General features: G+C 41.7%; 2 protein-coding genes across 6 annotated transcripts in view; one reads left to right on the forward strand and one right to left on the reverse strand.

Annotated features, from left to right (window-relative positions):
- ctbp2a (C-terminal binding protein 2a) overlaps window positions 1–2161 on the forward strand; it is a 72248-nt gene extending 70087 nt beyond the window's left edge. For all 5 annotated transcript variants that reach the window (XM_086171806.1, XM_086171804.1, XM_086171803.1 and 2 more), the window contains one exon: window positions 432–2161. Coding sequence is in view for 3 of the 5 variants with exons in the window: in XM_086171804.1 (XP_086027930.1) it covers window positions 432–615 (184 nt within the window). In the remaining 2 variants the exon portion in view is untranslated. The remainder of the gene's footprint in view (window positions 1–431) is intronic.
- On the reverse strand, window positions 2053–27722 carry zranb1b (zinc finger, RAN-binding domain containing 1b). Its single transcript, XM_086171807.1, has 10 exons — window positions 27358–27722; window positions 24349–25415; window positions 18585–18772; window positions 17021–17174; window positions 15528–15599; window positions 11078–11276; window positions 8790–8910; window positions 8308–8437; window positions 7052–7281; window positions 2053–6587 (listed from the first exon to the last, which is right to left on the reverse strand). Exons 2-10 carry the CDS (start codon window positions 25319–25321, stop codon window positions 6369–6371), a joined length of 2286 nt encoding a protein of 761 aa, XP_086027933.1. The 5' UTR covers window positions 25322–25415; window positions 27358–27722; the 3' UTR covers window positions 2053–6368.
- Between the last annotated feature and the right edge of the window lie 119 nt (window positions 27723–27841).

Genomic DNA, 27841 nt, shown 5'->3' on the forward strand with positions numbered 1-27841 from the left:
ACACCATCTTATTGTGCACCCATTGTGTTTAAAGTCATTAAATAAGATAATGCAGTATAAAACACAGACATTTAAATACATCAGCATGTTCTCCTTTTTCATAGAATACTGACTTTATATTTGGCTGACTGTTTTTGTACCGTGAAATTTTCCAATCCTTAACCCTGGGAAACTGGCCCATGCATTACGTGCATTGTTGTCACTGATCGGCATTTTGTTTCGTTCACCTCTGTGTGTTGACACCTCTGCTTGTGACCAAATTAGTTTTCTACGGAATTTCAGTTTGGAAATTACAAAAAAACGGAGCAAAAATTGGAAATGTAATGGCGAGTTGGCGTCGCTGAAAAGGCAGCAGAGGTCCTCAGGTTTTTTTTGTCATATGCTAAAACTGAACATGCAGTCAGTCCCTTAAATCATATCTGGGTCTGCAGGTTCCCTCCTGGTGTGGTGGGTGTCACGCCTGGTGGGATTCCCGGGCCTATGGAAGGTTTGTTGCCCGGGGGAGTGCCCATCGCTCACACACTGCCCCCTGGTACCCATCCTTCGCAGGCCACCTCCCCCAACCAACCTTCCAAACATGGCGACCCAATGAGAGAGCACATGACTGAGCCATAGGGCTGCCACCGCTGCTGCCGTCGCCGCCGTGGGCGAGCAGAAGGCTAAAAAAAAAAAACCCTTGTAAACTAAAAACCCAGCAACTCAACCATCCAACTTTATGCTTGGCTTCAGCCATCTGAACTCACCGGCTCAAACCCTGCCGGGGCAAAGTTTCAGACACTTTCTTTTTCTATGAGACCACTAAGCCCAGGGGAGGACAGTGGATATCACACACACACACACACACACACACACACACACACACACACACGCACGCACTTACACTTTGCCATATCCATACACATATACACACACACTCACACACATATAACCATGCTCACACAGAGGAGCTGCCACATAGAAGTGGGACTGACTGTCAAACTCATCCGCGGATCTGAAATCCCTCTTTCCGTCACATCTCCCTTTGATTTGCCGCTCTTTTTATCTCCTCCTGAGAGATTCCTCCTGACTTTTGGGACACGTTGACTCGACCACATGCAGGATGGAACTCTTAACCCCCTAGTTTTAAAGGAAACCCTTGAGAGGACAGTGACTTCATCGACGACCCATCAAATCCTTTCCCCTCCCTCCTCGTCAGTTCCACCGTTTCTCAGTGCAAACATGTCTTGTGTTCTTTTCGTTTGTTCATTTTTTTTTCTGTTCATTTTCTATATTGTGTTTCAGTTGCAAGTGAATATCTGTCTTGTTTTTTGTTTTTTTTTTCTCTTACGAATGGATTTTACAGTTACATGTGTGTTTAGCAGAAAGGAAAAGTCAGCTGATGACGAACAAGTATCTGCCCAAATCTAGACTCTCCTAGTTGGTCCGCTCTCGTTGCACCTAAATGTAAGCAAAAGATGTGGAGCCTTTACGTGCCCTCAGTTAATAGTTTGGCTTATGAGGTAAAATGACCCTTAAACAAAAGTAAATGAAAAAAAAAAAAAGAATGCATTGCATTTATGAAGTTAATATTGTGAGTTGAGTGTTTGTCGCCTCGATGAAACATAACTGTTGTTTTTTGTTGAAATGAAAAACAAAAACACAGACACACACACACACACAAAAACCTCTCACTGACTCAGGAAAAAATATATATGGATCATCAAATCTGTCCAATTCTGAACAGGAAGTAACAACTCTGCATTCTTTCTTTTTATATTTCCACCTATGTCTCCATTGTGGTATATATATTTTTTATATCAAATGTATGTTTTTGTTTTTTTTTTTTTGTTTTTTTTGTCATTGAAGATTTTGAGTCCTGTTAGATTTGTATTGTTAAATGTTCTTATACCCATAGTCTTATACGGCTGACCCGCACTCTGCTTATATACTTTTTTTTTAGTTTTTTCGGCTCTAACGAAAGCCATCTGTGGCTCCTGATGGCCCCCATCCGCGCCCAGCAGCAGACACATCCATCCCTTTAGCCCCAGGAAGTTAGTAAGAAAAGGCTGCTAGCAGATTGTTTTTTTTTTTTTTAGTGTGTGTTTGTATTTGTTTCTTGTACAAGGTGAACATATAGAATACAGTGCAGCTGGAAATATTAAATAAACCATACTGTCCTGACGAACGATCGGCTCTGGAACCTCTGTGAGAATGCATGTGTTTGTTTCCTCCTATAAATGACCTGTTAATGTGTGAAGGTGCCCATGGAAACTCAGATAAACAAACAGGTTTGTGGCCTCCCCCCCAAAAAATTCCCTCCAGCAATGGTCTCATGATTTGTTTTGCGTTTTTTTTTTTGTTTTGTTTTTTTAATATATCCCAAAATATTATGATGTATTTTCTTTTTTTTTTTTTTTTTTACGAAATAGTCGTCAGCAACTGTTTTTCTTATTTATTCTAGATGACTTGCTTTTCTTATTATAATGTCTTCTAATTTTCAGGTAATGTTTTTGTTTTTGTTCATACCTAGATCATCATGATCTAGGTAATGTTTGCAGGATTTCTTCTTCACTTCTAGGTTGCTAGTTTGCTGTTTAGATTTTAGGTCCTTTTTGGTTTTGTTTTGTTTTTTTTTTCTCCCTAAAACTTTTTTCCAAGTTAAAATTCTACAGGGATTTATAATCTGTTCAATGCTCCTTAAAAATCAAGCGGCAAGCAACAAAAAAAAAATCATGAAATTGCTTTGTAATTAGTTTGCAAGCATGATTTTTTTTTAACCAAAGAACTGATGTGTAGGACTAGGTGTTGATAACGAGTGATATCAACACCTAGTATAGTACTGTAATTATGAAAAATAAAATCCTGTTGCTGTATTTTTCATAATTACTTACCATAATTTTTGTTACATGTTAGCAAGCTGATTACAAAGCATTTTTTTCTAAATGTTTTGTTGATTATGGCTTGATTTTCAAGACCATTAAAAGACAACAATCAAAGTGCCCATAAAATTTTAACTAGGAAATTTATTAATAGTTGTATTTCAGATGTTCTTGGGCAACGATCCACTCAAATCCCATCTCATAGCTATGAAGAACATTTTTATATTTATATTTTAAGAGTGGCCGTCAGTTCCACTTGCTTATTAATTACAATTTGCTGTTATTTTTTCTCAGAATTCTCAGTGCTGTTTATGGGCTGCTACAGGCAGTAGTTTTTCCACCCCCCAAAAATATATACAAAGCTCCCAAAGTCCCCCGTACATTTCATACCCAGCGGCAAACAATATCCCAGCAAAGGTGGTGCCAGCTGATGAACAATTAAAGCTTTTTAGCAGCTGAACAGTCACATATTTGTCTCAGGAGGAGGCGGAGTAAATCTGAAAGTCGATTTGTCACAACTCCGAATGCTGAACGTGTGACTATTCGGCTCGAGTCTGACATTTCATTTTCTGGGTTTATCAACGTGCCCGTCAGTCGGCGATGTCTCTGCTGCGAAGCATCCATAACCGCATACTACCAGCTGCTATCCACCCAAGTGGAGAGGGAGTCTTGGATATCCGAGAATGATAAATGTCACACACAGTTAACCTTCAGCAGCATGAATCACTAACCAAACCCCGCCCTAGTGTGTCGAAGTGCTCTTGAGCAAGACCGCTCACTGAACCTCTCATCACTTGACGGCAGCCTACTCCTCATGGTTCATCCATGATGGGTTCATTGCAGAGAACGAATTTCCTCAAGGGATTAATAAAGGATAAATTGTTAAATAAGAAGGGTCTTTGTTCCTGAATGCTCATCATCCCCACGTGGCAGCACCGTATCACGCCCTGAGCAAGAGGAACTGGGGTGAAAGTTTGTTTAGGAAAAGCACTTTTTTTAATTGAAAATTAATCAATACTTTCAGCGAATCCAATTCTATCTTCGTAAAAGTTGTATGCAGTTGTATTTCTTCTGTCAGGCGGGATAACGTTTTGGTTTGGAACAGGTACTCCTTGCTTAAGAAAAATAATTTCTTTAAAAAAAAAAATCAAGATAAAAATAAAACAAACTCAAAGAGTCCCCTGCTACTTTAAAAGTTACCTTTTCCGAGGATACATAGAAGTACTTTTAAACCTCCTCCGTAAAATGGTGGGTACACGTGCCAACATGCTCAAACAGTGTTTCACAGAAACACTCCAGGGGTTTGCCTGTGTGTTTGTGCAGCTGTTTTATGGATTTTTTACTGTAGCTCAGGCAATTATATGCTTTTTTGGAAGTTTTAATTGTTAACACATTAATAAACTTGGAGATCTCCCAGCCAGGTGTTATAAACTGTGGATATACTGCCTGTAAATATTATACAGGGTGGTTAAGATGGTGTTTCTCCATCATTTTAGGTACATTAAATCCAACACTTGATTGACTGACTTGTGATTCTGCTTGCATTATTACAAAGGTACATGGGTTCAAATCATTGTTTTCAGGAACATTAAAAATTCCTATCGTAGAGGGTTATGGAAAAGTAAAATATTGAAATTTGAGATAGGGATTTTATTGATTTATGTACACTATCATTTTTAAATTGTCAGTTGTTTGGTTATATTGTGGGATTTTTTGTTTTTTTAATTTTTTTTTGGTCTATTTGTGGTAATTTTGAGCTTTTGCAAATTCTCAAGTAATTTGAAGACGAATTGGGGTACATTTCTTGAAGCTACTGAGTTCTAAGAGAAATAAAAAAGATATCAGCATTAAAATAATTATACAAATTATATTCTGCAATGACATTATTGCCTTTTGTGCCGCCCTCCAACCCCTCGCCCCCAAGAAAGAAATAACATTTGAAATATACATCTTGAGAATATTAGACAGGAAGCAGTTTCATTGGACATTCAAAAAGGTTTTCCTTTATTATTTTTTTTCCTTACTTTGCCTGTTCTTTGCGGTACACTCTTTATAGTGATGCCAGGCCTAAATCCACAAACCATCATGGTCACAACTGCAACTATTGCATAAATACAAAGCAACATACAGGTGATGCTCAGAATGTGAATGAAAAATTAGAGTACACAACACTATGACGAGAATAAACGCAAATGTTTCACAGCAAAAGAATAGGTAACGACAACTGGTGTATTGTCTTTAATATATATACATATATATATATATACACAGACATATATGTATATATACATATATATATCAGTCAGCTTTGGTTTTATATGTAGCAGTGTCTCGTTACAAAGACCTCAAACCAAAACATTGAGATGGTTTTCACATGAAGACGTTGAACGAGGTGTTAGAGAGGTGAGCTGACATTTACAATGAGGGTGACCTTGACGTGATAGGAGTAAAGGGACGAATAGGAGGCAGGAGATAATGTGTAATTTTGTGTTTCATGTGTCTCGCTGCCCCGAAAAAGCACCAGGTTTTAGGCATCAGGATGAGGTACTAAAAAAATAAAAGAAAAAACTCATACACAAAAGAAAAAGAAATTGGTAAACTTCTCACTGATGGTCAGGGTTGATTCTTTCCTTATAGCAACAGTGTTTCTGTGCAACATGTCTTCATCAAGATCGAGTAAATAACAAAACCACAAAAAAGAAGAAAATATACAGAAAGCTCTTTTTAAGTCAAATAAGTTTACAAACAATAAATATGTAGAGTAAGTTAAGAAGAAAATTTAAAAAAGAAATAAAAATAAACACGCACGCACGCACACACACGCACACACACAATTTCTCAGTTCAATCACCCCGGACAAAATAGTTCCACCGTGAACGTTTGCATGCCAAACCTTGGTGAGCGTAGATGAGCTTCATATTATGACCTTAATTCAAGCAATGATATTATCATAGAAATGTTTTAATAAATGTGCAGTGCTCAAGGATTAAACTCAGTTCATATTACACAATCTCTGGGTTTCTGAAGATAATGATATTAGCTTTGTCCCTGCCCATTTTTCAACAGGAATATACATCAAAAAGATCAATTTGGAAATGTGCTTTAGTCAGTGCCCGTACTGAACAAATATAAAGTGTTGAGTTCAATCAATGCTGGTATATTTCCTTACACTTTTTTTAAACACCCACATGCATTTACATCTATGGATAAATATTCCTTTTTTCCTTTATATTTGAAAATCAAACTCAAAGGTCATTAGTTTACGTAAACCTTTTTACGTTTTATCCACGCCTGTTTTTGCAGCAGTAGAGTTTTGTTTTGAAGTGTTGCACCACGTCTCCTGTCAGAAGTGTGTGTTGAGTGGGGCCCCCTCGCGGCTCCCTGTCCTCCCCTGAAGGCTTTCACAGTTTGTCCGTGTCAGGAAAGGAAAAATAAAAGGTCAAAAACAAAGAAAATTTGCAGTTGTAGGGTCCTGCCCCCCCCCCCAGCCGCCCTGCCGTATCAGTCTCATCACTCATCGTCGTCATCTTCCTCCTCCTCGCCGTCGGACAAGGAGGCGCAGGGTCGGATCTGGCGGTAACCATCCAGCCATTTCTCCACCATCTGGGTGACGAGCGGATGGTTACGACGGCGGGAGCTCTTCTGAAGAGCGACGAGGATCCCGCCCTCCGTCACACAGCAGTCCAACCACTCTCTGAGCAGCTTCTCCTGCTGCTCTTCATTGCCCATCTGGAGGTTGGAGACAGAAATGTCCATCAGAGGGAGACAAAACACAATATCATACACTTCATATTTTACATGCACACATTTTGAACTTTTTGCCATCATCCCTGTGGAGAAGATACATGCTCTTCCTCATGAGATGTTAAAGTGCCAAAAGAAGCATTTTAAAAACGGTTGATTTTGCCTCTTGTGTGCAGACTTGGCAAATGAGGAATGAATATATCTTATAAATCAGGCGCAATGCCGAGCTGTTTATTACTCTTAAAGGCCTTATCAAGCTTATGCTTGGTCTGGTGGGTGTTCCAAGAAATTAGTTTCGGCCATTGTATTTGCTTCAAAATTACATTTTATATTATTAGTTCATAATGACAGTAGAAAAAACACAAACAAACAAAAAAAACAACATCTAGTGCTGACAGTATCCGTCCGCGCCACTGAAAGCACATCCAGATTTAAAGAGACGTCCTTACTTCCTGCGCTGAGAGGAAGTGAATGTGAAGCAGTTTCCTCTCGCTGTCGACCAGCGGCAAGAAGGTGACCGTCACGTCGTCGTCCGTGTTAAGGTTGGCGCCCGCGCCGCGATTGTCGAAGCCGTCGTTCTCCATGGCCACCAGCGCTGAGAAGTGTCCCCGCGTGTAGCCCAGGGCGATGGGGCTCTTCCAGCAGAAACTCTGCTCCCACAAAAGGGGCAAGTACACACCTGCCAGGGGTCAGAAGAATCCAGATCAAGCATTTGATTTATGAATTTTTCTACCCATGCATGTGAGATGATTTGTTAAAAGTCTGATTCCGGCGTCATCTTTTTGGTTATTCTCTTAAATTGCTTTTTTGTGATTGCTGTCACTCGTCTAAACTGTGATTAAATATTTAGCTTCAATTTGAAGCGATTGCACAAACATGTTACCACATGTGCATGTATTCACAACCCCAGCACAGTAACTGCATATTTACATTCCACGACTGTTTACGTCCATACACGTATACTGATGGTGTTTCTTCAGCTATGAAAAAAAAAAAAAAAAAAAAGCCGCTTAAACACCTGGTAAATTCCAATGTGCGATCTCTCTTTAGCAACTTGCCATCACTGTACCGGCTTTGTTTTTTTACTTTTTTACCAAGTTCAACATGCTCACCCGTTACTCTGAGCACTCCTCCCCATAGGTGCCCACATGCAAGTCTCCCTCTGTTTCACATCGACTCCTGGCAACAGTAAGTTACTGTTCCATCAGGATGGGCTTCGCTGCAAGAAGCCAGCACTTACAGGGCACTTTCATCATCCTCAGTAACAGCAGTCAACAGGCAAATTAAAGCCAGACTGTTTTTACTGCGTGCCATGGGGAAGGGCCCAACTCTCATCACTTGCACTGGGGCTTGACTCGGGGATCTGATCGTTTACTTATGTTCATATGTATTTCATATGTACTGTGTGTTTGTGTGCTGGTGGAAAAAAACTTGCCGCTTTACAAGGCACTGTTGGAAGGTTCTCCTCTGACAGAGAAGACGGTCATTGTTCTCGGGCAGACTTTACGAAAACAAGTGTCTCAATGAAAGACTTGATGAATGGAGTATGTGGCAGTTTAGAGGGGCAGCCACAGTATGTCAGATATGACAGTTATGCAGACACATAGAGGCTGGGGCCACTTTAAACTTAGGCCCACTGGAATGGAACAACACAACAGAATTTTACGACTATTGGTCCAGGGCGACGCATGGCCGAGCTGCTCACCTTGAAAACGGGTGTACCCGAGCGTTTCCCCTCGGAAACTTTTGTAATATTTCACTCCATAGACGATGATTGGCCTGCGAAGTATGTGTGCAAGAACGAAAATGTGGGTCTGCTCCAAACTGGATCCTGGCTGTAAAAAGAAGCAAATAAAAGTGTTGAAAGGGCAGGTGGGATGCTGGGCATTCCTTTGCGCACGGAGCCAGTAAATGTTTTAAACATTAAAAATGTTCAAAACACAAATTACACCAGTTTCACACCCTGATACAAAAACAATCCACCCAAATACTTTGTCTATGAGATCATAGAGCAGAAGAGAGTGAAGAAGCGCTGATGACAGACAGGATGCACTTTCAGATGAAGTATACTGTGGTGAGTGCAGGAAAGATTTTTACATTATTCATGTCATCAGTGTGTCAAAATTTCAGCATTACCATGTTGATATCATGCCCCTGCTGACCATTTCAATGCAAATATGTACGTACCTGACTCGCTAGGGAGAGAATAAAAGCCCAGTCTTCCTGCCACTGTTCCTCTCGGAGGGAAAAATGCAAGCCAAAACTTTGGGAATACCATGACTCCCACTCTTTCCAGCGTGTGTAAAACCTGCAGAAAAAAAAAAGAGGAAGACACATCTTTATCCCTTTCTTGGCAGTATACCATCAATGTGGCATTTTAGAGAGCAGTAATTACACATTACACCAAAACATCCATTACGTCAGTTAAACCCAGTCGCACAGGTAGAACCAGACTTTTGGTGCACCTACAATCAAACTATGCCTTTTTTTTTTTTTTAAAGAAAACTATCCTCTCCAAATGTTTTTAAAAGCTTGACATAAAGCCTGTAATTTCAATATCAATATTTCAGATTGACGGACGAGACTGCACATCCAACTGCAGATCCACTAATAACATAATTTAAATTCTTAGTTATAAAATGTTAAATTGCATGCCGGAAATGAATATTTCAGCTGTTAAGGTGCACTAGAGAACGTTTTAGAATGAATATGCATGAAGATGTCACTCAATATGTATTTAAGAATGGCGGACCCCAATAAGTGGGTCATTCGGTACCAGGCTACTAGAACTGAGTCATTTTCTGGTGATTGTTGGTTACATTCTCAGGAAGAATAAATACATATTGTTTTGACTGGTTATCGGAATGTGAAAAGTTTAGTTTCGATAGATGGATTTTCTCCCAGTTCCATCGCAACTCACTAGCAGGGCCAAAGATGAAGCCATTGAGTTTGCTAAAAAGTAAAAAGATTCAGCCATCTATGGAGAGATTCTACCCCGAGACAAAAGGAGAATACGGGTTTCAAGGAAATGACAGGTGATTCTTGTGCATCAAACCAGGTGAGTTATTTTTTATTGGCCACTTGTATTGTTGGATTTCGTCATTTTTATCCCCTAGGAAACCTTGAAAGCCGGTCCATTAAACTATAAGTGTTCAAATGTAAATAGAGACATTATGCAGAGCTTCCTAGTGGGGAGTAGCATAACTGCAGTCCTGGAAACGCTGTCTGCATGTCTGCAGCAATAAACGTGGACATGAGAAGCCCATTTGACAGTAGATTTAATGTATCATTTATTTCATATATGCCAATATTGCAATTTGAAATATGTATTTAGTCAAATAAATCATGACAAAAAGTGTACCTTACAATAGCCAAAATGCTGCCAATAAGCAAGAACATGAACTGATGCTGCATAGACATCTCATCAGAGACCCAAAACGTACTATATAAATCCTACGTATTTCAAAATACTACTACGACTGATACAAATAATAATAAGCCATTATTATTATTATTATTATCATTATGGTGATGACAGTCTCCTGTATTTTGAATGGTTTCCCAAATTAAAATCTTTTTTTTACAGAGTTCTTAACATTGATGAATCAGAAAAATAAGCCATTTAGCTATTTTAACAATAAAGTTGCTCAATCCCAATAATTCAAAAACAAGTCATGTTTCAATTTTTATTTGATCAAGAAAAGTGATTGATTCACTTTTTAAAGGCTTTCACCCAAAATAATTCACTGTGTCTCATACAACTTGAGTTCTATGCACTGCTGGATAGGATGTTTGTTTTTGGATGTGTGCACAGGAAAATAAGCTATTTGCAATTTGACAAACAGAGCTCCACCTCCACCAATAACTGTCAGAGACAGCAAAGGGTGAGTGTTTTAGTACGGACATATGAAGCAAAATAACTACTGCTGTTTAAAAGACCATCAGTCACATGGGTAAATTGTTTTTTTCCATTTTGCAGCATCACTTCTTCTTCTGCATGTAGGCATGATTTGTGTGTTTAGGCAGCTTTGGCCTTCTTAAAAGGGTCTGAATGAATTGTAGCTGTCTGTGCATTGAGGAGCCCCACCCCATAATGAAGCTAAGACAGCAACGTGAGCCAACGCAGTTTTTTTTTTCTCTCCTGGCCATTCAGTTTGACACGGGGGAAAAAAAAACTTGACTGTATAAATTGCATCCATATTTTGGCAAAATCTACAATAGTACATGTTCACAGTTGGACCAGTTTGTTTAATGATCCACTTCCATGATTCTGTTCCATATCAAAGAAATCATAGGAGCCTTTTCAATAGCAGGGTTATATTATCCAGCCCTGACAGATTCAGCCATTTGGTTTCATTTTAGGTACGTAAAGAATGACCACTAGATGGTTTTTACATTTAGAAGTATCAACTAAAGACCTGTAATTTAAATCAGAATAAAACAATGTTCATAGCCTCATCTCTAGTCAGCCTCACCAGTGGGAACAGTCATGTAAGCTGTCGTGGAGGGTCTTGCGGAGCACGGAGTCCTTGTCATATATCCCCCACGTTGCTTGCAACACGGAGTCAAGCAGACAATCCCCAGCTGTGCGATTCCACAGGGCGTACAGCCGACTGTCCAACCTTGTTCCCAGCTCTAAGGACCAGTTTATAATGGGGGACTCCTCTTCAAGTTCTGAATAAATGGGGAGGAATTGTCAAACGTTAATCTTTCATGATTCAGTGGTGAATACACAATGTCAAGTGTTATAAATACAACCATGAAAGGTTGTGAGGAGGGCAGAGCGTTTACAACTCAGCAGATACCACCAAAAAGAATGTTTGTGTATGTGGTTGGGGGAACAAGATGACATGTCATTAAACCACAGTCTGTTTCTAATCATCAAGTCAAGCTTTTCCAAAATACAAAATAATAAAATAACATAGAGTTATGATTTACAATTAGTGACTGAGTAGAAGATATGATTGGCACGAGCCGTGAAACACAGTAACACTAAAACTATCAGTAATATGAAAATATTTTTTCCTGCATGTGGTTGTGTGTGTGGCAGGGGAGGATTACAAAAAAATGCATTATGGCAACATCCCTCCGTGAGCTGCCACCTTACCGTGGTGGTGGGGTTTGCACATCCCAGTGATCCTGGGAGCTATGTTGTCAGGGGCTTTATGCCCCTGGAAGGGTCACCCAAGGCAAACAGGTCGCAGTTGTGGAGGCCAGACAAAGTGTGGTTCATTTAACCCAGTTTTCCCTTGCCTGGACGCGGGTCATAGGGGCTCGGCCGAAGCCAGGCCTGGGAGTGGGCTCGGTGGTGGCCTGGTGGCGAGGCCTTCACCCAAGGTGCTTGCAGCCTGAAGGGACAGCATGGGTCCCTCTTCCGCTGGGCTCACCAACCACAGGAAGGGATAAGGGGGTCGGGTGCTGTGTGAGCCAGGCAGTAGCCGGAGCGCAGGACCTTGGTGGTCCCTCCGCTTTCAGGTGGGGGGGCGGGTTCTGACTGTTGTTTGTGGCTATGCACCCAATAACAGTTCAGTTTACCCACCTTTCTTGGGGGCCATAAAGGGGCTGCTCAATAGCGCTCCTACTCCCTCGTTCTACTGGGAGACTACAACGCTCATGTGGGCAACAACAAAATAACTTGGAAATCTGTGGGAGGAACAGCCCCCTGATCTGAATCCAAGCGGTGTTTTGCTACTGGACTTCTGTGCTCGTCACGTATTGTCCATATGTGCACTTGGCACCAACGCACCATTGGCTACAGGTCTTTGATCGACCTTGTGGTCGTGTCTTTGGACTTGCAGCTGCATGTCCTAGACACTCAGATGAACAGAGGGCAGAGCCGTCAACTGATCACCACCTGGTGGTGAGCTGGCTCTGATGGCAGGGGAGGATGCCGGTCACACCTGGCAGACACAAACGTCACGTGTGGGTCTGCTGGGAACGTCTAGCAGAGTCCCCTGTAAGAAGGAGTTTCAAACTCCCACCTCCGGCAGAGCTACAACCATGTCGCGAGGGAGGTAGGCATTGAGTCCGAATGAGCTATGTTCCGTGCCTCCATTATCGAGACGGCAGACCTGAGCTGCAGCCATAAGGCGGTCGGCCCCTGTCGGGGTGGCAACCCTTTTACCTGCTGGTGGACTGCAGCGGTGTGGGATGCCATTAAACTGAAGAAGGAGTCCTGTCGGGCCTTTCTGGCCTGTCGGGATCTGGAGGCAGCTGATGGGTACCGGCAGGGTCAAGAGGCATCCGGCTTTGGTGGTTGCCAAGGAAAAAATTGGGAGAAGTTTGGGGAGACCATGGAGAACGACTTCCGGTGGGCTTCGAGGAGATTCTGGTCAATCATCCGGTGGCTCAGGAGGGGGAGGCAGTCCCCCGTCAGCACTGTGTACAGTAGGAGCGGGGCGCTGCTGACCTCAATTTGAGACGTTGTAGATCGGAGGCAGGATTACTGCCAAAACCTCTTCAACCCCGTTGAAACGCCTTCCAATTAGGAAGCTGAGCCGGGGGATTCTGGAGCGGGTACACCTATTTTTGGGGCTGAAGTTGCTGAAGCGGTCAAAAAAGCTCTCCAGTAACAGGGCCCAGGGGGTGGATGAGGTCCAACCTGGGATCCTCAAGGCTCGGGATGCTGTAGGGCTGTCCTGGCTGCCACGCCTCTGCCGCATTGCGTGGATGTTAGGGACAGTGCCACAGAACTGGCAGATCGGGGAGATCCCCCTTTTTAAAAAGGGGCATAGGAGGGTGTGCTCCAACTACAGGGGGGATCACACTCCTCGGCCTCCCTGGTAAGGTCTATTCAGTGGTGCTGGAGAAGTGGGTCCGCTTGGTTGTTGAACCCAGGAGGAGCAGTGTGGTTTTCGTCCTGGCCATGGAATAGTGGGGAATAGCTGGTGTGGTGTCTGCAGTGATGCAGACTCTATACAGATCTGTCTGCGTGAAGAGGGAGCTGAGCCAAAAGGTGAAGCTCTCAATTTACTGGTCGATCTGCATTCCCCCCCCTCACCTATGGTCATGAGCTGTAGGTAGTGTCCGGATACAAGCGAACAAAATGAGTTTCCTCCGCAGGGTGTCCAGCCTCTCCCTTAGAGATAGGGTGAGAAGTTTGGTCATCTGGGAGGAGCTTGGAGTAGAGCCGGAGTAGAGAGGAGTCAGATGAGGTGGCTCGGGCATCTGGTCAGGATGCCTCCTGGAAGCCTCCATGGGGAGGTATTCCGGGCATGTCCATCTGGGAGGGGGCCACGGGGAAGACCCAGGACACACTGGAGAGACTATGTCTCCAGGCTGGCCTGGGAACACCTTGGGGTCCCCCCAGAGGAGCTGGACCATGTGGCAGGGGAGCGGTAGGTCTGAGCATCACTGGTCCGGCTGCTGCCCCCGCGGCCCGACTCCAGATAAGCAGGTGAAGATGGACAGATGGATGGATTATGACAACAAAAAGTCATAATCCATCTTTGTCTTCCTTAAATCTTAGATACACAGCTTATAATAACATGTTGCACCACTGGAGAATGGCAATTTATGCATGGTTTATGCAGTCGAAAGATGTGGATTTTTTTTTAAATGGTGCTGCATGAAAAGCTTGACTGAAACAGCTGCCATGTGTCATGAACAGGTGGGTTGATGGAAATTTCTTTTAAATCACTCAACTTGACTGAAGAACTATGTGCTCCCCAAACGCCCTGATAGGCTTACTGCTTTTCTCGTGGAATTTTACGGATTGCAACATTGCTCGATATGAGCCAAAGGACGGTGTTTGAGAAATTTGCCCCAATTTTTGTGTTGACGACACGCCTAAAAAGGGTGTGGGTGTTTGCTCTAAAGGTAGAAAGCTTGACAACACCCGGTTGGTTGCCTTCAGAAACCACTTGTAACCCTGTTCATCGGGTTCAAAGAAAAGGGAGAGGACCTCAGGCCATCTGCTGCCAGAGAGAAAAGATTCAGTTGCATTAGCAACCCTTTTCAACGTACGACTGAAACCGGTGGAAGTGGTTGTCAGGAAATGAGCTCCTGACTAAGCTTAACTTTGCTCGGTCCATATGCTCTCCGACTCATGCTATAATGATAGAAAGCTCGTTTTCCTTTAAAATAAGAATTGAAACCTGTAACAGTGGAACATTTGATCTAGTAGTTGAGAGCTCGCACTACTAGATCTGAGGGCGGAAATTACTTTCTCCATGTGCTTGAATTTGAGACGTAGCCTTTTGTTTGGCTGTGGAAAATATCTTATTTACTACTTTTGCCTTTTAGTTTACAGAGCAGTGAAAACATTGCAAGATAACCAGATCAACATGCTTTTGTTTTCACTTTCAACTAACTCATTTCTTGACACAATAACATTCACCCCTTCAGGTGGTTGGAGTGGATTGTAATCTGATTTAAACCTTTAAACCAATCCTTTCCTTAACCCGTTAAGCTGAAAAAGGAGACTTCTGTTCCGTTCTAATTAATATTATTGAATCATGTTTCTGCCCAAAATGATTAAATATAAGCAGACACAGTTTTGAAGGTAACCTCAGTGATTGGAAAAATACACATGACTGTTGCAGAAAAGCGATACCCTTACACATGTGGTTGTGTTTGTCATGTAATAAAAACATTCTGGAGAAGGTTACAATCAGGGCCCAAAATTCATAAAACTCAACTAAGAAGATTGGGGCAGAAACGATGATTACACATCACAAAGGAAGGACTACATTGCAGGGAGAACAGAGTTGGCAGGAGAGAGGTAATATAACATTGCCAGGATTTGGCATACATCCCACCGTAGTATCAAGTGAGTGAGGGGGGGGATCCCTATGTTTGCCAAGCCACCAGACCATAGTCATCTGGGATCTGCTTTCTTCCCTTCTTATTGCAACTGTAGTCATACGTAAATAGAGCGTGCACTGGATTTACTGCCACACTAAATTATTACACAGTGAATGTCACCTTTTTGTACATCCCGGTCCAGAACCTCATCAAACAGTTTTTCCTGTACTGCAGGGGGTAAGTCCTCGATATCTGAAAAGAAAGATGCAGAAAAAATTAATCAAAGGGGGGGGAAAGTGGTATTTTAGATTCATAATAAATTCATTTACACCTATTTTACTTAACCGTTATATCAATACAACGGTTCTCAATACAACAACCTCACTGGCAGTGTCAGGTCTGGTCAATGGGCTCAACAAGATAGTGTGGAAAGCCCGCTCGGTGGGGGGACTGATCCTGGACCATCTTTAATTGGTGGCAGTAAGGAGGGAGAAGGACAAACTGGGAGCTATCCTAGACAATCCTTCCCATCGCCTGCACCTCGAGCTGTGGCTGATGGGCAGCTCCTTCAGCCACCAGTTCATCCCACCCGAGTGCAGAACTGAACGCTTCAGATGCTCCTTTGTGCCCACGGCCATCAGACTGTACAACAACAGTTTGGACGGCACACAACTCTAACCGGCCTGAAGTGCATCTGTGCTGCTTCCACAATCTCACTACCTTACCCCATTTATTACCTCACCCATTCACGTCATGCCCTAACTCTGATGTCTTTCTTATCCTTGTTGGTCCCATCCCGCACGCATCCTGGCTTTTTTTTTTTGTTGTTTAATAATTTTATTCTCGTCATTGCTCTTGTCATTCTACTTATATTTTCGTTTAGTTCTGGTTGCGTATTTTTCACCCTTACTATTCCTTCATGCTGTCCATTAATATCTCTGATGTTGTTGCTGTTGTTATTGTTGTTGTTGTTGCTGTATATTTATTCCTACCGTGTTTTGTTTTTTCGACACAGCTGCTTTCTCTGCATACGCGGATCTCTCATCCACAGAGTATTGTATTCTTTTACTGAATACTCTGACTGTGTGAACTGAACAGAATGACTTTCTATAGTGGCGAGAAGCCAAGGTCTCTATTGTCCTGACCACACAGCAGAACACAAATCTTTAGCCCTGCAAGCTACAACAGATGCAATCAGAATAGCTGTCATTGACAGACATTTCACAAGAACTAGAGTTGTAAACACGAAATCTTGAAGAGAGATATTGGCGAGCATGCTAAATATAGTTTTGTTATGAAAAACACACATGCGCAGTTTGTGCGTGTGTTGGCAGACATTATGAAAGAACCATACTCAGACATTGACTGGAGATGTCCTTCGTCTCCTGGCAGTTGAAAATAGACAAATGTTGCATTATGTCCTTTCAGCAACCAAACAACAAGCAATTTCATACGGGGCGAGTAAACAAAACAACTATTCAATCACATATTTGGCAAACCAAAAGAAAAAGACAGACTCTGGGTTCTAGCAATAGAATTGAATTTCCCTTTTTACACTTACAGAAAATCTACTATGATATAATGTGGATGCGCAGCTTTTTTGCCAATTGGCACCATCCAAGGATGCCAGTTTTTGGGGATTTGTGATTATCTTGTCACACTGGGGTACTGACCTGCAGGCAGAGTGAAGGTCACCAGGTCAGTGAGGAAATAGCACGTGAAATCCCCTTTGCGCTGATGAAGAGAGGCGGCCACCTCACGGCGAATCTGCTCTGTCAGCTCAGGACACACCATTGCGGGAATGCACTTGGCTGCCTGTTGAGACACCTGCAGTAGCAGAGGTAATAAGAACGTAAATGTGATCAATTAAAGTACAAATAGAGAATGAATGTTGAGAAGACATCATTTGAACGATTAAGGAAAAGGAACGATAAACATGTGCATACTTTGTCACTTTAAATAATAAAAAAAACTTCGAAGAGGTGTGAAACTTTTTTTTCTGTGGGAGACGAAAATTAAAAGGGGAAGCCTAAAAATATTGCCAAACAATACATAGAGATTATTGCATCTCAATTCAATCATTCAATCATTCAATAGATAGATCCCATTACATTAACAGTTTGTTTCAGCCCAGTAATGGATGCATTCACATTTTCTTTTTTTCCCCCATTTGTTCTTTTGGGGAAAAAAGAAAAATGGAAAAAAAAACATGTGAGAAATGTCCCTGCTTTGACATATTTTCAGGGTGTGATCCAATTTCTCATGGGTTACAAAGTGACCCACTCTGAAAATAAACTGGGACAGTGACAGAGTGGGAGGAGAGGTGTTGGTGGAGATAATGGGATAAAAAAAATGAGGAGCAATCAGAAAGCAAGCAGCAGTCTGCAGGAACCCAGTCCTGGCGCAAACATGATACCAGTGAGTGATCTTTTTACAAAGACCCCCTTCCCTGTGAATTTCCACAGGAAAATGAAGCTTTTTGTTTGACGTGCTTTTGTGTGAATCGGCAATGATTAGGGTTGGCCAATCAATTTTAAATTTCTTTGGTCGAGGACAATTGTACACAGTGATTAATCCAGAATCATACTTGACATTGTGACTAGAGTCTGTCTGAGAGGCAGTCAAGTAACTGCAAAACCGATACAACAACATGAAGAGTTCCAGCAAAGGGAGGGGAAAACATGGTTGCATAAAGAGAGAGCTGTATTTGTGTACAAGCCAGTTCACACGGGACTCCTAAAGCTTAGAGCAAATTAGATTTTGGACTTTTCAAGAGGTTTATTATCTTTCCACACCAATTTGAAATCATGACCCACTTACAATAAAAAACACAGCAAAATTAAATTGTTTCTTGTCTTTTGAGAAAGTTATGTTTATTTTTTTATATTGTGGACTCATGTGTTGTGCACTATTGGTAATTTGTGACATACATATTCCATCACCTAATTAAATGGAGTCATCATCGTCAACAGTTTTTATAGCCTGGGAGCTTTAGATAATTTTCATTTCATAGTATTTTTTTGGAATACTAAGTTTGAAATCGCAAGTTATGCAGTGGGCATCTGTTACACTCATGGTAGTTTTGCTCCAAGTGGATGAGTTTTAACAGTAAAGTGGCTGAGTGCACATGATAAAAAATAATCTCAGTCAGAAAATGGAAATTAATACAAACATAATAGAGTCTCCAGACATTGTCATGGGAAGCAGAGTAATGATTTATTGCTTCTCTTCACTGACCTCTGTGAGGAGCACAGCAAGCATGTCCTGCCTCTGGAAGCGGATGGCGAGGTGAACCAGTGTGAAACCGTCATCAAATGCTGACGGTCGATGCAACAAGCGAACTTCATCTGACGTTAGCTGTCTTGCAATGTCGCCTCCTGATGATTTGTAGGCCTCAACGGCGGCAAGATCGCCTTCCACCACACCTGTCATGTAAAGACAGGAGAATTGGTCGTGTTCCCTTATACATCATCACCATCCAACGACAGCTATGACTTCAAATCAGGACAATTTACAAGTCTACTTTTCTGACAAAACAAAATCAGGCAATGGTGAGCATGCTGATTCCTGAGGTTGAAAAAAATCGATTAAAAAACAGATCTCACTGATGAGGCACAAAGGATATGATAAATAGACCTTTTGTCTTGGAAACATCCCTGTGCAGAGAACATCCAGTCCTCAGCCAAAGAGGGTAAAATATTACAGACAAGAATCTGATTAAACTCTGTGTCCAAAGTAACAATAGGAAGACATTATGATCATCAAATTGTGACCACACCATGCACAGTTATTTTTTTCTTCCTTTTTTTCGAAACTCAGCCTATATGATCATGATCATGTTCGGTTAAAGTATGCTTTGATATACACAAATGTAACTGCTCACTTTGCTTGCTATTGGTACAAGGCCACTCATATCGACTGTCAGCACAGAAACAAGAATACTGAGTATTTTATTATTGCATGTTTTTTTTAAAATGCATAAGGATCACAGGAGGACAGGCAACATTGTTGCTCCATGATCCATTTTAATTTTAGGCTTTTTGTTTGTGTGTGTTTTTCAGCAGTGAAAATAAGCTTATAAATAGCTAAAGAATGCAAAAGTGCAAACAGAGGTTGAGTCAAAATGAAATATAGATGGCGGTTTGATCACTGGAAACATAAAATGACAAGCTCGACTGATTCTTCACTTTTTAGCTGGTGCCGAAGGGGAAATCTGTGAACATTGGCAAATATTCTGGATCTATGGTCAAAATATTTACAGTATTTACTCTTAAGATCAGCAAAATATTTTTTAATGAATTAGAGGTGTTTTTTTTTTTATATATGTGAAATGTTTAAACATTCATCAACACATGAGAAAACTTTTAATATTATCAAAATATAGCTCATTTCAACATAAATTACTACAATGACAGACCTCACTGTCAATTTAATGGCTACAAGATGATATTCTAATGTTAGATATCAATCAGTTTAATGTCAGTTAGACAGCCTCCATCCAGAACAGGTTTTAATTTAGATAGAAATGGCAGGCTAGTTGAATCCAATGCTGGACATAAATACAACACGATAAAAAATTATAAGAAAGCATTATAATGTCCCACTGCTTAATATCCAAAAAGAACATTGGATTTTATTCATATTTGCCATAATCAAAAAGCAAGAATCTAGCAAGAAGCAAGAAAAACCTTCTTATCAATATACAGGTCAGTCTCTTGAGAAAAAGTTTCAATATAAGTCATTGATGCTCGCCTTTGTTACTATTTAAGTCACCATATTTTACGGTTACATTAACAAATCTAGACAAGTGTGTTATCAGTGACAAAAAGAAAAAAAGAAGAGCTGTAATAATTTGTATTGAAAAGCCCAACAATTTTTTTTCTTTGCTATTCCAGCAAATACGGTAACTACCCATTTAGTATTCCCTCGCACATTTGACAGTATTAAAACACTGCTCAGCTTTTGTTCTTGTTTCAAAAGACCACACACAATGCTTAGCTGCATAATCTGTGTGACTGAGAAAGCGTGAGCGAGACATGGAGTGGGCGGAAGGACTCGCTGTGCCATGTGGAGCTGGCTAGCACTGCCAGAGATGGAGAGAGAAAGTACACAATAGAAACACAGTGTGATAGAGGGATCACAACCACTTTCCACAAAACACTCCGCTTGTGTGGGTGTGTCTGTGGCCCCGTAATAACTCCTGTTCTGCAAAGATCCTTTAGAGAGCATAAAAAGGCACATATTGGGCAAACATCTAGACACATATTGGAAAGAACAGACCAAACCAGTCAACGCAGATCCATTTTCTACTGGAGTGCTTGTTATTCTGTTAGTAATATGGTCACTGGTCATGAGTGGTTCAAATATTAACCATAAAAAGTTCTAACCTTTTGAACACGCTTAATACAAAGCCAATACTCGTGTCAAAATGTTGGAATGTATTAATTCTTAACAGTATTTTTCAGCATGAGCCCCTTCTTCAAGGTCAGTATGTTCATCTGTGTTAAGAATGAACTGTTTCTTAACTCTTAACGACAATATGAAATTTGATACGAGGTGCAGACAAACTGTTTTCTGTGATATTGAGAAACTGCATGGCATCATGGTGGCTGCTGTCCTGCAGATACAGTCAATCCAAATTGGGATTGGATTTAAAGCGTGACCAGTACCGTATTTTCCGCACTATAAGGCGCACCTAAAACCCTTCAATCTTCCCAAAACCGACAGTGTGCCTTAAAATCCGGTGCACCTTATCTATGGATCAATATTGAGCTGCAAGAGGTCTAATGGGAAGCAGCCGCCAACTCCATTTTCTCCCATAAAAGAAGAAGTAGCGCGCAGTACATGCTGGGATATCTGACTGCTCGAAGCATGCATTTTCATTTCTATTTGTGTGTGTGTGCGTAAACACCCCAAAACGGCTCGTTTCAAGAGGCACGCTTACGTCGCAGAGTTTAAACTCATGGCTATCAGTCACGCAGTAGAACATGGGAATAGAGCAGCAGTGAGAGAATTCAAAATTAACGAATCAATGGTGTGAAAGAGGAGGAAGCAACAAAAGAAGACCAAACAGAGTTTTCAAGGGAACAAAGCGAGATGGCTACAGTTAGAGGACAAACATGCGAACTTAACATCAATGAATTTAGAGGTGGTCCTTCTTGGTGCTTTCATTTTATGAAACGCTTTTGAACTGTGACAAATTGAGTTGGAAATATATTGTTTTCAATGAAGGCGGCGCAAATACCGGTAAGAACTACCGGTACATACGCTACAGTATTGTGAGTGCACTAACTTGTTTTGGGAGTGAATGGAGTTGTCAGAACGTTGGTTTGTATTCTATTAATGAAGTTTGACTGACTTATCTGACTATTTTGTTGAGATTCCCTTTAGCGTAGCTCCATTTAGGGGATGCATAACGCAACCCCAGCCACTACTGTAGCTATTCTATGCGTCTTATAATGAACATTATAATGAACCTTTTTTTTAACATAGGCCATTCATTGAAGGTGCGCCTTATAATCCCTTGCGCCTTAGAGTGCAGATAATACGGTACTGGATCTTTTGAGCCTATATGGATGTTTAGGAGTCAAGAGCCGATTCAGTTTGCTTAATATGTAAGCCAAATTTCTTGTTATATCAAGGCTAATTTAATACTTGATGTTGTTGAAAAGACTATGACAACACAAAAATTAAATATCATTGAAAGTAAATTCAGATGAAAATTATATAATCTTGGTGTTAAATAACACAGGTTGCACTGACTGTGCAATTTAGAGGACACCATTTTAGAGCAACTCAAAAAAAACTTCTTTGTCAATGTCACCCATCTTCCGAATGCTGGATTGATGTTTGACATTGCACAACCTGACATTAACCTCATAACCTCCATTCGAAAAAAATGTGACTTTGTGCACACACTGATGAGAAATTAAAATACAGCAAAGTAATTGAATCTTACAGATGTAAAAGACCAACCTATTTTCATATCAACCACATTATTTGCAGATACTTAGAGATCAGTGAAAGCAATGAAACTTGCTTTCTGATGTATCGATGAGCTCCAGTCTAAAGATAACAAGATGACCAGTTTCCCCTTTTGGAGCAATCAATCACGTTAGTATTCTTATCTAAGACGTTTAAAAAAAAAAAAAACATTTTACCTTTGCAGGTGAATTATTTTTTTGTTTTACCTAAGAGGCTGCTATCTTATTGAACCAAGTCAAATTTACAGTTAGAGGGACAACTTTTACACATGTACCAAGTGACCTTTAGTTAATTACAAATAAAAAGAGATGATTCCTTGCAAACACTTCAACACATATAATTAAAACTAATGGGGTTAGTGATTATTTTTTGTTCAAAGTTAAGAGCCACAAGAGCTGCTTCCTAAAAGACAACAGCTCCTAGTTATTTGATATACTTTCATATACATCAAAAAAATGGAACTTTAATTACACTCAAGAATGATCAAACAGATATCACCTGAAATGACCTAATATAAGCCAAACATTGGATATTGAAAATAAAAATTTTAATAGATTCAAAAAGTTGAGATAATGTATGAAAAATGTATGAAACAAAATGATCTGCAAATCTGGCAAATAGTCAATTCAATGCAAAGCGGGGACAAAATACTTGATTTAAAAAAAAAAAACTTAAATTAATATTAATAACATAGACAAATGGAAAAAAAATAGTAGAACATTTATAAAATGGAAAATGGTACTGCAAAAGACCTCTGAGTAATGTCACAGAGGTAAAGTGGACAGATAGACAGGGGGAGCTCTTAAAGATCGGGCCAGAGTGACGTCATGAAGGAGAAGCACGCTGTGTGTACCACCACAGCAGATGCATGATCAGCCTATGACAAATGGGCACTTTCATACTCATGGAAACTGTGTAGTGTGTGGTCTGTTTCTTTTTGTTTTTGTGTTTGTGTGTGTGTGTTTGTGTGTGTGTGTCTAGGCTGTGATGCCACAGTAATTGAACAGACACTGCACTGGAGTTAAAAGACAACCAAGAATATCAAACACCTTCTGTTTTAAGTAACATTATACATGTAAGCAACATTGGTTTATTTGATGCAATGTCCTTTTAAATACAGGGGTGAAGTCTTTGCTGCAGCACAAGACATTTATTTTTGACTATACTTGTCACGCTATTTTTAGCACAGCGGGTCCCTTTGTGAGCTATAGAGCATCATGGCTTCTGTTTACACAAATGTATTTGGCATCTATCTATGTGTCATTGAAACGGAACCCTTCCTAGCAGCAGAGGACAGACCAGCTTGACAGACTGTCCTCAACGCAACTGGGTTCTAGACCCTAACTGGCAGATTATGTCCTCTGGGACTACAGCTGGGTCAGCCTTCCCTTTCTCCAAGTTTTCCAGCCTCAATGAGACAAGCGCAACAGATATGAGGGAATTCCCTTCGTAGTAAAAGTGACAGTGAAGTCCCAGAACAAATACTGTGATACCAAACAGAAACAGATGATGATTCAGGCTTCATTGTAACACAGTAGAATCGCTGGGAATAAATTGTGAAAAGAAGCTGAACACGAGTGGGCATATAGAACAAATTCTGCCTGGATATGGCAAAGGCAGAAGACACAATTAGATAGTGATGTGAGAAGGAAAGAAGCAATCACTATTTGTTCTTAAAGTGTCCATCCTCCCACTTCACACTCACCAGTGTACAGTGTGGGTGGCCGGACCCTTGCAGTTGTGAAGGGATGTTTCAAACTTGCTGACTGCAGAGGATTTCTAAGCATGCAATCTCTGTATCAGATGGATTAACCCAAATCATCTGGGCTCCCCTGTATAAATGGGATTCTTAACCAATTACTTCGCAGGTGGTCAAACTAAACAACAAAGGTACAAAAAACTGAGATCCCAGTTTTGCAATGTCTTGCATCATTTATTTGACTTGTTGCACTCTTCAAAGAGAAAATGCAAGACAGGCTGGTTGAACATACTTGGAAAATATATTCTTGAAACTCACCAACACAGGCATTGAGGAACAGCCAGTCCGTCCTTCTCATCCTGTTCTTTATCTGCTTCAGTTTTTTGAAATCCACCTCTAGTTCCTCTTTACTCCCAATCCCAGCCCCTGATGCCAGTTCAATTCTTTGAAAGTCCATGTTCATCTCTGACTCCCGTTTCGAGGTTGGGGGAGACCTCCGTTGGCTGCTGCTACAGCCCCCCACTACACCTACTACACCCCCAACTCCTTGCCCACCTACGTGCCCAACAACACCCCTTCTGTTGTCCCTGTCCTGTTCATTCAGTTTTGAAGAAGACTGTTTGCTCTCAGGCTCCGATGCCAGTTTGATGGGTTCAGCTAAGAGACTATTTGACCTGGGGTGGTCACATACCACGCATTTAAGTGCTTTGGACCAGTTTTCATAAGTGCAGGCAGAGCAGGTCCAGTGTTGTGTGTGAGTGTTGATCCGATTACGATCATTATACTCCTCACAACTGTCTGTAGGGGGGACTGAGGGAGCAGGGCGGCAACCAGAGCCGGAGGTCTGAGGTGACTCTGTGGGGCTGCGTGGCTGCTGGGTATGAAGTCCTAGATGGGTGGGATGCTGCCCATGCTGCTGCTGTTGAGCCTGTTGCCGCTGGCATAGGCACTGTGTACAACGGATGGCACGGGGCCAATTTAGATACGTGCACATGTGGCAGGACCACTTGCTACTTGTCTCAGGTACATCAGCAATGCGCACACGGGGTCTAGCACTGGAGTCTGGGCAAATAAGCAAACTTGAGCCACCTTGGGATGGACTGTTGCTCAGATCTGCCGGGTCCCACTGATGCAAACTGGCATCAAGAGCAGGGCTGCTCTTGAAAGGCTCCTCAGTAATGATGGCACCTCTGCTGGGCCTTTGAGCACGGCACATGGTGCACTTGATGGCTGATGGCCAGTTCTCGTATGTGCAGTATTCACAGGCCCACTTGGCAACCAGCTCGGTCATCGTCGCGCCACTGCTGAGGAAATCTTCCAGCCGTTCAGAGACGATCTCAGCTCGGCGGATCCACTCTTGCAGAGGTCACACAGCAAGCAATGCCCTTAAGACAGAAAAAAAAGCAGGCTACGTCAATGAAAATAATAATATTACGAGAAAGAAACATATTTTTGCTGCAAAAGCAAGATAATCCAAAAAATAAAAATCTGATAAACTCATCCATCCATCATCAATGCCACTTCCCGAACTGTCATTGGTAAGAGCCATGGTACATCCTGGAATGTACATCAGTTGACCAAAGAGTCACATACTGAGATGAACAACAATTCTTTTTCACAAATCGAGGCAATATAGTGTCTTCAATCGACCTGCTGTATGCGTTTGGACTGTGGTGAGGAACTGGAGAACCCAGAGGAAGCCCACGCAGACACGGGGATAACATGCCAACACCACAAAGAGAGGCCACCTGTTGCGATCGAACTAGGGACCTCCTTGCAGTGAGACTGATGTGCTAACCACTGTCCAAGCCCTGATAAAAATCACTGGAAAAAAAATCATAAATGGAAAAGATAGTTTTTATGTGCTTGTACTTTGCTTCGTCTATATGACTTTCAGTTCTTCCTACCTATACAACTGTTTCCTTCCAGCTTCGGAGCAATATTCATCCATTTATCAGTTACCTACCGCTTATCCTACACTAAGAGTCATGGGGATCCTGGAGCATATCCCGGATGTCATTTGCCAAGAGGCATGATACACCTTGGACAGGTTGCCAGTAGATCACAGGGCCAAATTTAGAGACAAAAAACTATTCACTTTCATTCACAACTTTGGGCAATTTTTCCACTTTATTCAGATTAACCTCCTGTATGTTTTTGGACTGTGGGAGGAAACTGTAGAACCCAGAGAAAACCCACACACACACTTGGATAACATGCACATAGAAAACCGGCCTGTTGGAATGGGACCAAGGACCTTGTTGCTTGGAGGCGGAAGTGCTGACCACAATGCCACCCCTGATAAAATCACTGCAAAAAATTAATGAATGGTCTAGAAAACTTTTTTTTACTTAATCTATGTGATTATCAGTTCTTCCTACACTTACACTGCTGTGTCACACACTGTTTACGTGCAGCTTCAGACCAGTCTTCATTTATAGCACCATATCAAACACGGCCAAAATTGAGAGTGAACCTCCACGCTTCTATCAAAACTTGGAACTTGCTTTAAACACATACAGTAAGTTATATATACGGGTAATAAAAAAGAAAGAAAAAGTGCCTTACAACCAAGCCGGGTAACAGGAGACACAAGGACAGATGAAACCAGACACCCAGCAGGGAGGCGCGTGACTGGCTAAGACACTTACTGATGCTCTGCAACTGAATTTTCTCCGAAGCCTCTTACCCGCATGTACCGAACACAAACGCTCAAAGCACACTTATATGTGTTGTGTTTTCTACAATAATTACAACGGGTGACATCCAGCTAGCATTGTCGTCCGGATGGATGCAGTCCCGATTGCAAGTCGATCGTGCTGTGTGTTTACACCACGCCTCCAAGTTTACCAACACACCGTGAGAAATTTAGCACATTTGCACGACCCCCTCCCCCCGCTAAGAAGAGCACGCTCCTTGGATATGATATAATAAAGCAAGTTTATGCTGTGGTTTGGTAAACTTAAGACAGGATCCACCAGTTTGTTAGTGAATAATTTCTTGACCAGTAAGTCAAACACGCCGAGATGAGTGACAAGGTGGTATGTGCAGTTGACATTGCTTAGCTAACAAACTGGGATGCCGTGTGATAATACACAGCTGAGACAATTTATATATTACTTCGGTGTCCTTGCATTACAACTAGTGGACGTTCACTTGCAGTCCAGCCAGTAATTACAACCAAGCTAGCCGGCTGCTCGCTAATATAATGGGATTTATATTCAGACCCCCCCTCCCGCACAAACACACACACACACACACACTGTAATTGTTTGCGAGGCCACGGCGAACAATAAAATACCACTGTAAATGCTAAAAAAGCCTTACCTTGCTTCGCCGTGTTTACATTCCTCAGTTTTCCCCCGTTGCAACCAAAACAAACGAAGCTCTCCCCCGAACGGAGAAGCCCTCTCCAGTCCGAAGTCAACCCCCTCTTACTTGGCCGATAGTAGTCGCATATTTACTTCTTGGGGTGCCTTTAATTAGATGCTGAAGGTTCATACATGCTACGGAGCGAGCTTCCCCCCTCCCCCCAAGTCCCGTCCCACGGCGGTCTGTTTTGACGCTTCAAATCATGTTTATCCTTTTTCCCCGGTTCTCAAACCCCGGTCTGGGAAGCTCTAATGGCGGCGACCCAGGGGAAGTGAAGCTATCGAGGCTGGGCTAAAAAATATACTACGGGGGGAGAATAAGCGGAGCTCTGGGCCGTATTACAGTCAGAGGCAGGATCAGGATTTACCACCTGAATCTGCCACAAGACGTGATTGGTTGATTTGTGCGTTTCCCCTCGCGCCTTCCAATCACAGCCTAC

Source organism: Fistularia commersonii, chromosome 2, assembly GCF_037954325.1.
Source record: "Fistularia commersonii isolate RoL2024-O1a breed Wild chromosome 2, RoL_Fcom_v1.0, whole genome shotgun sequence".
Classification (NCBI taxonomy): domain Eukaryota; kingdom Metazoa; phylum Chordata; class Actinopteri; order Syngnathiformes; family Fistulariidae; genus Fistularia; species Fistularia commersonii.

What these genes read in the sequence shown, in the direction of transcription:
- zranb1b (XM_086171807.1), bottom strand. Translation starts at nt 25,321, where the DNA reads ATGACCGAGCTGGTTGCCAAGTGGGCCTGTGAATACTGCACATACGAG. An exon ending in GGACCGGGATGTACAAAAAG is followed by an intron (nt 11,277 to 15,527) that starts GTGACATTCACT and finishes CCATTTATTCAG; the next exon opens with AACTTGAAGAGGAGTCCCCC. An exon ending in TTCTCTCCCTAGCGAGTCAG is followed by an intron (nt 8,438 to 8,789) that starts GTACGTACATAT and finishes TTCTTTTTACAG; the next exon opens with CCAGGATCCAGTTTGGAGCA.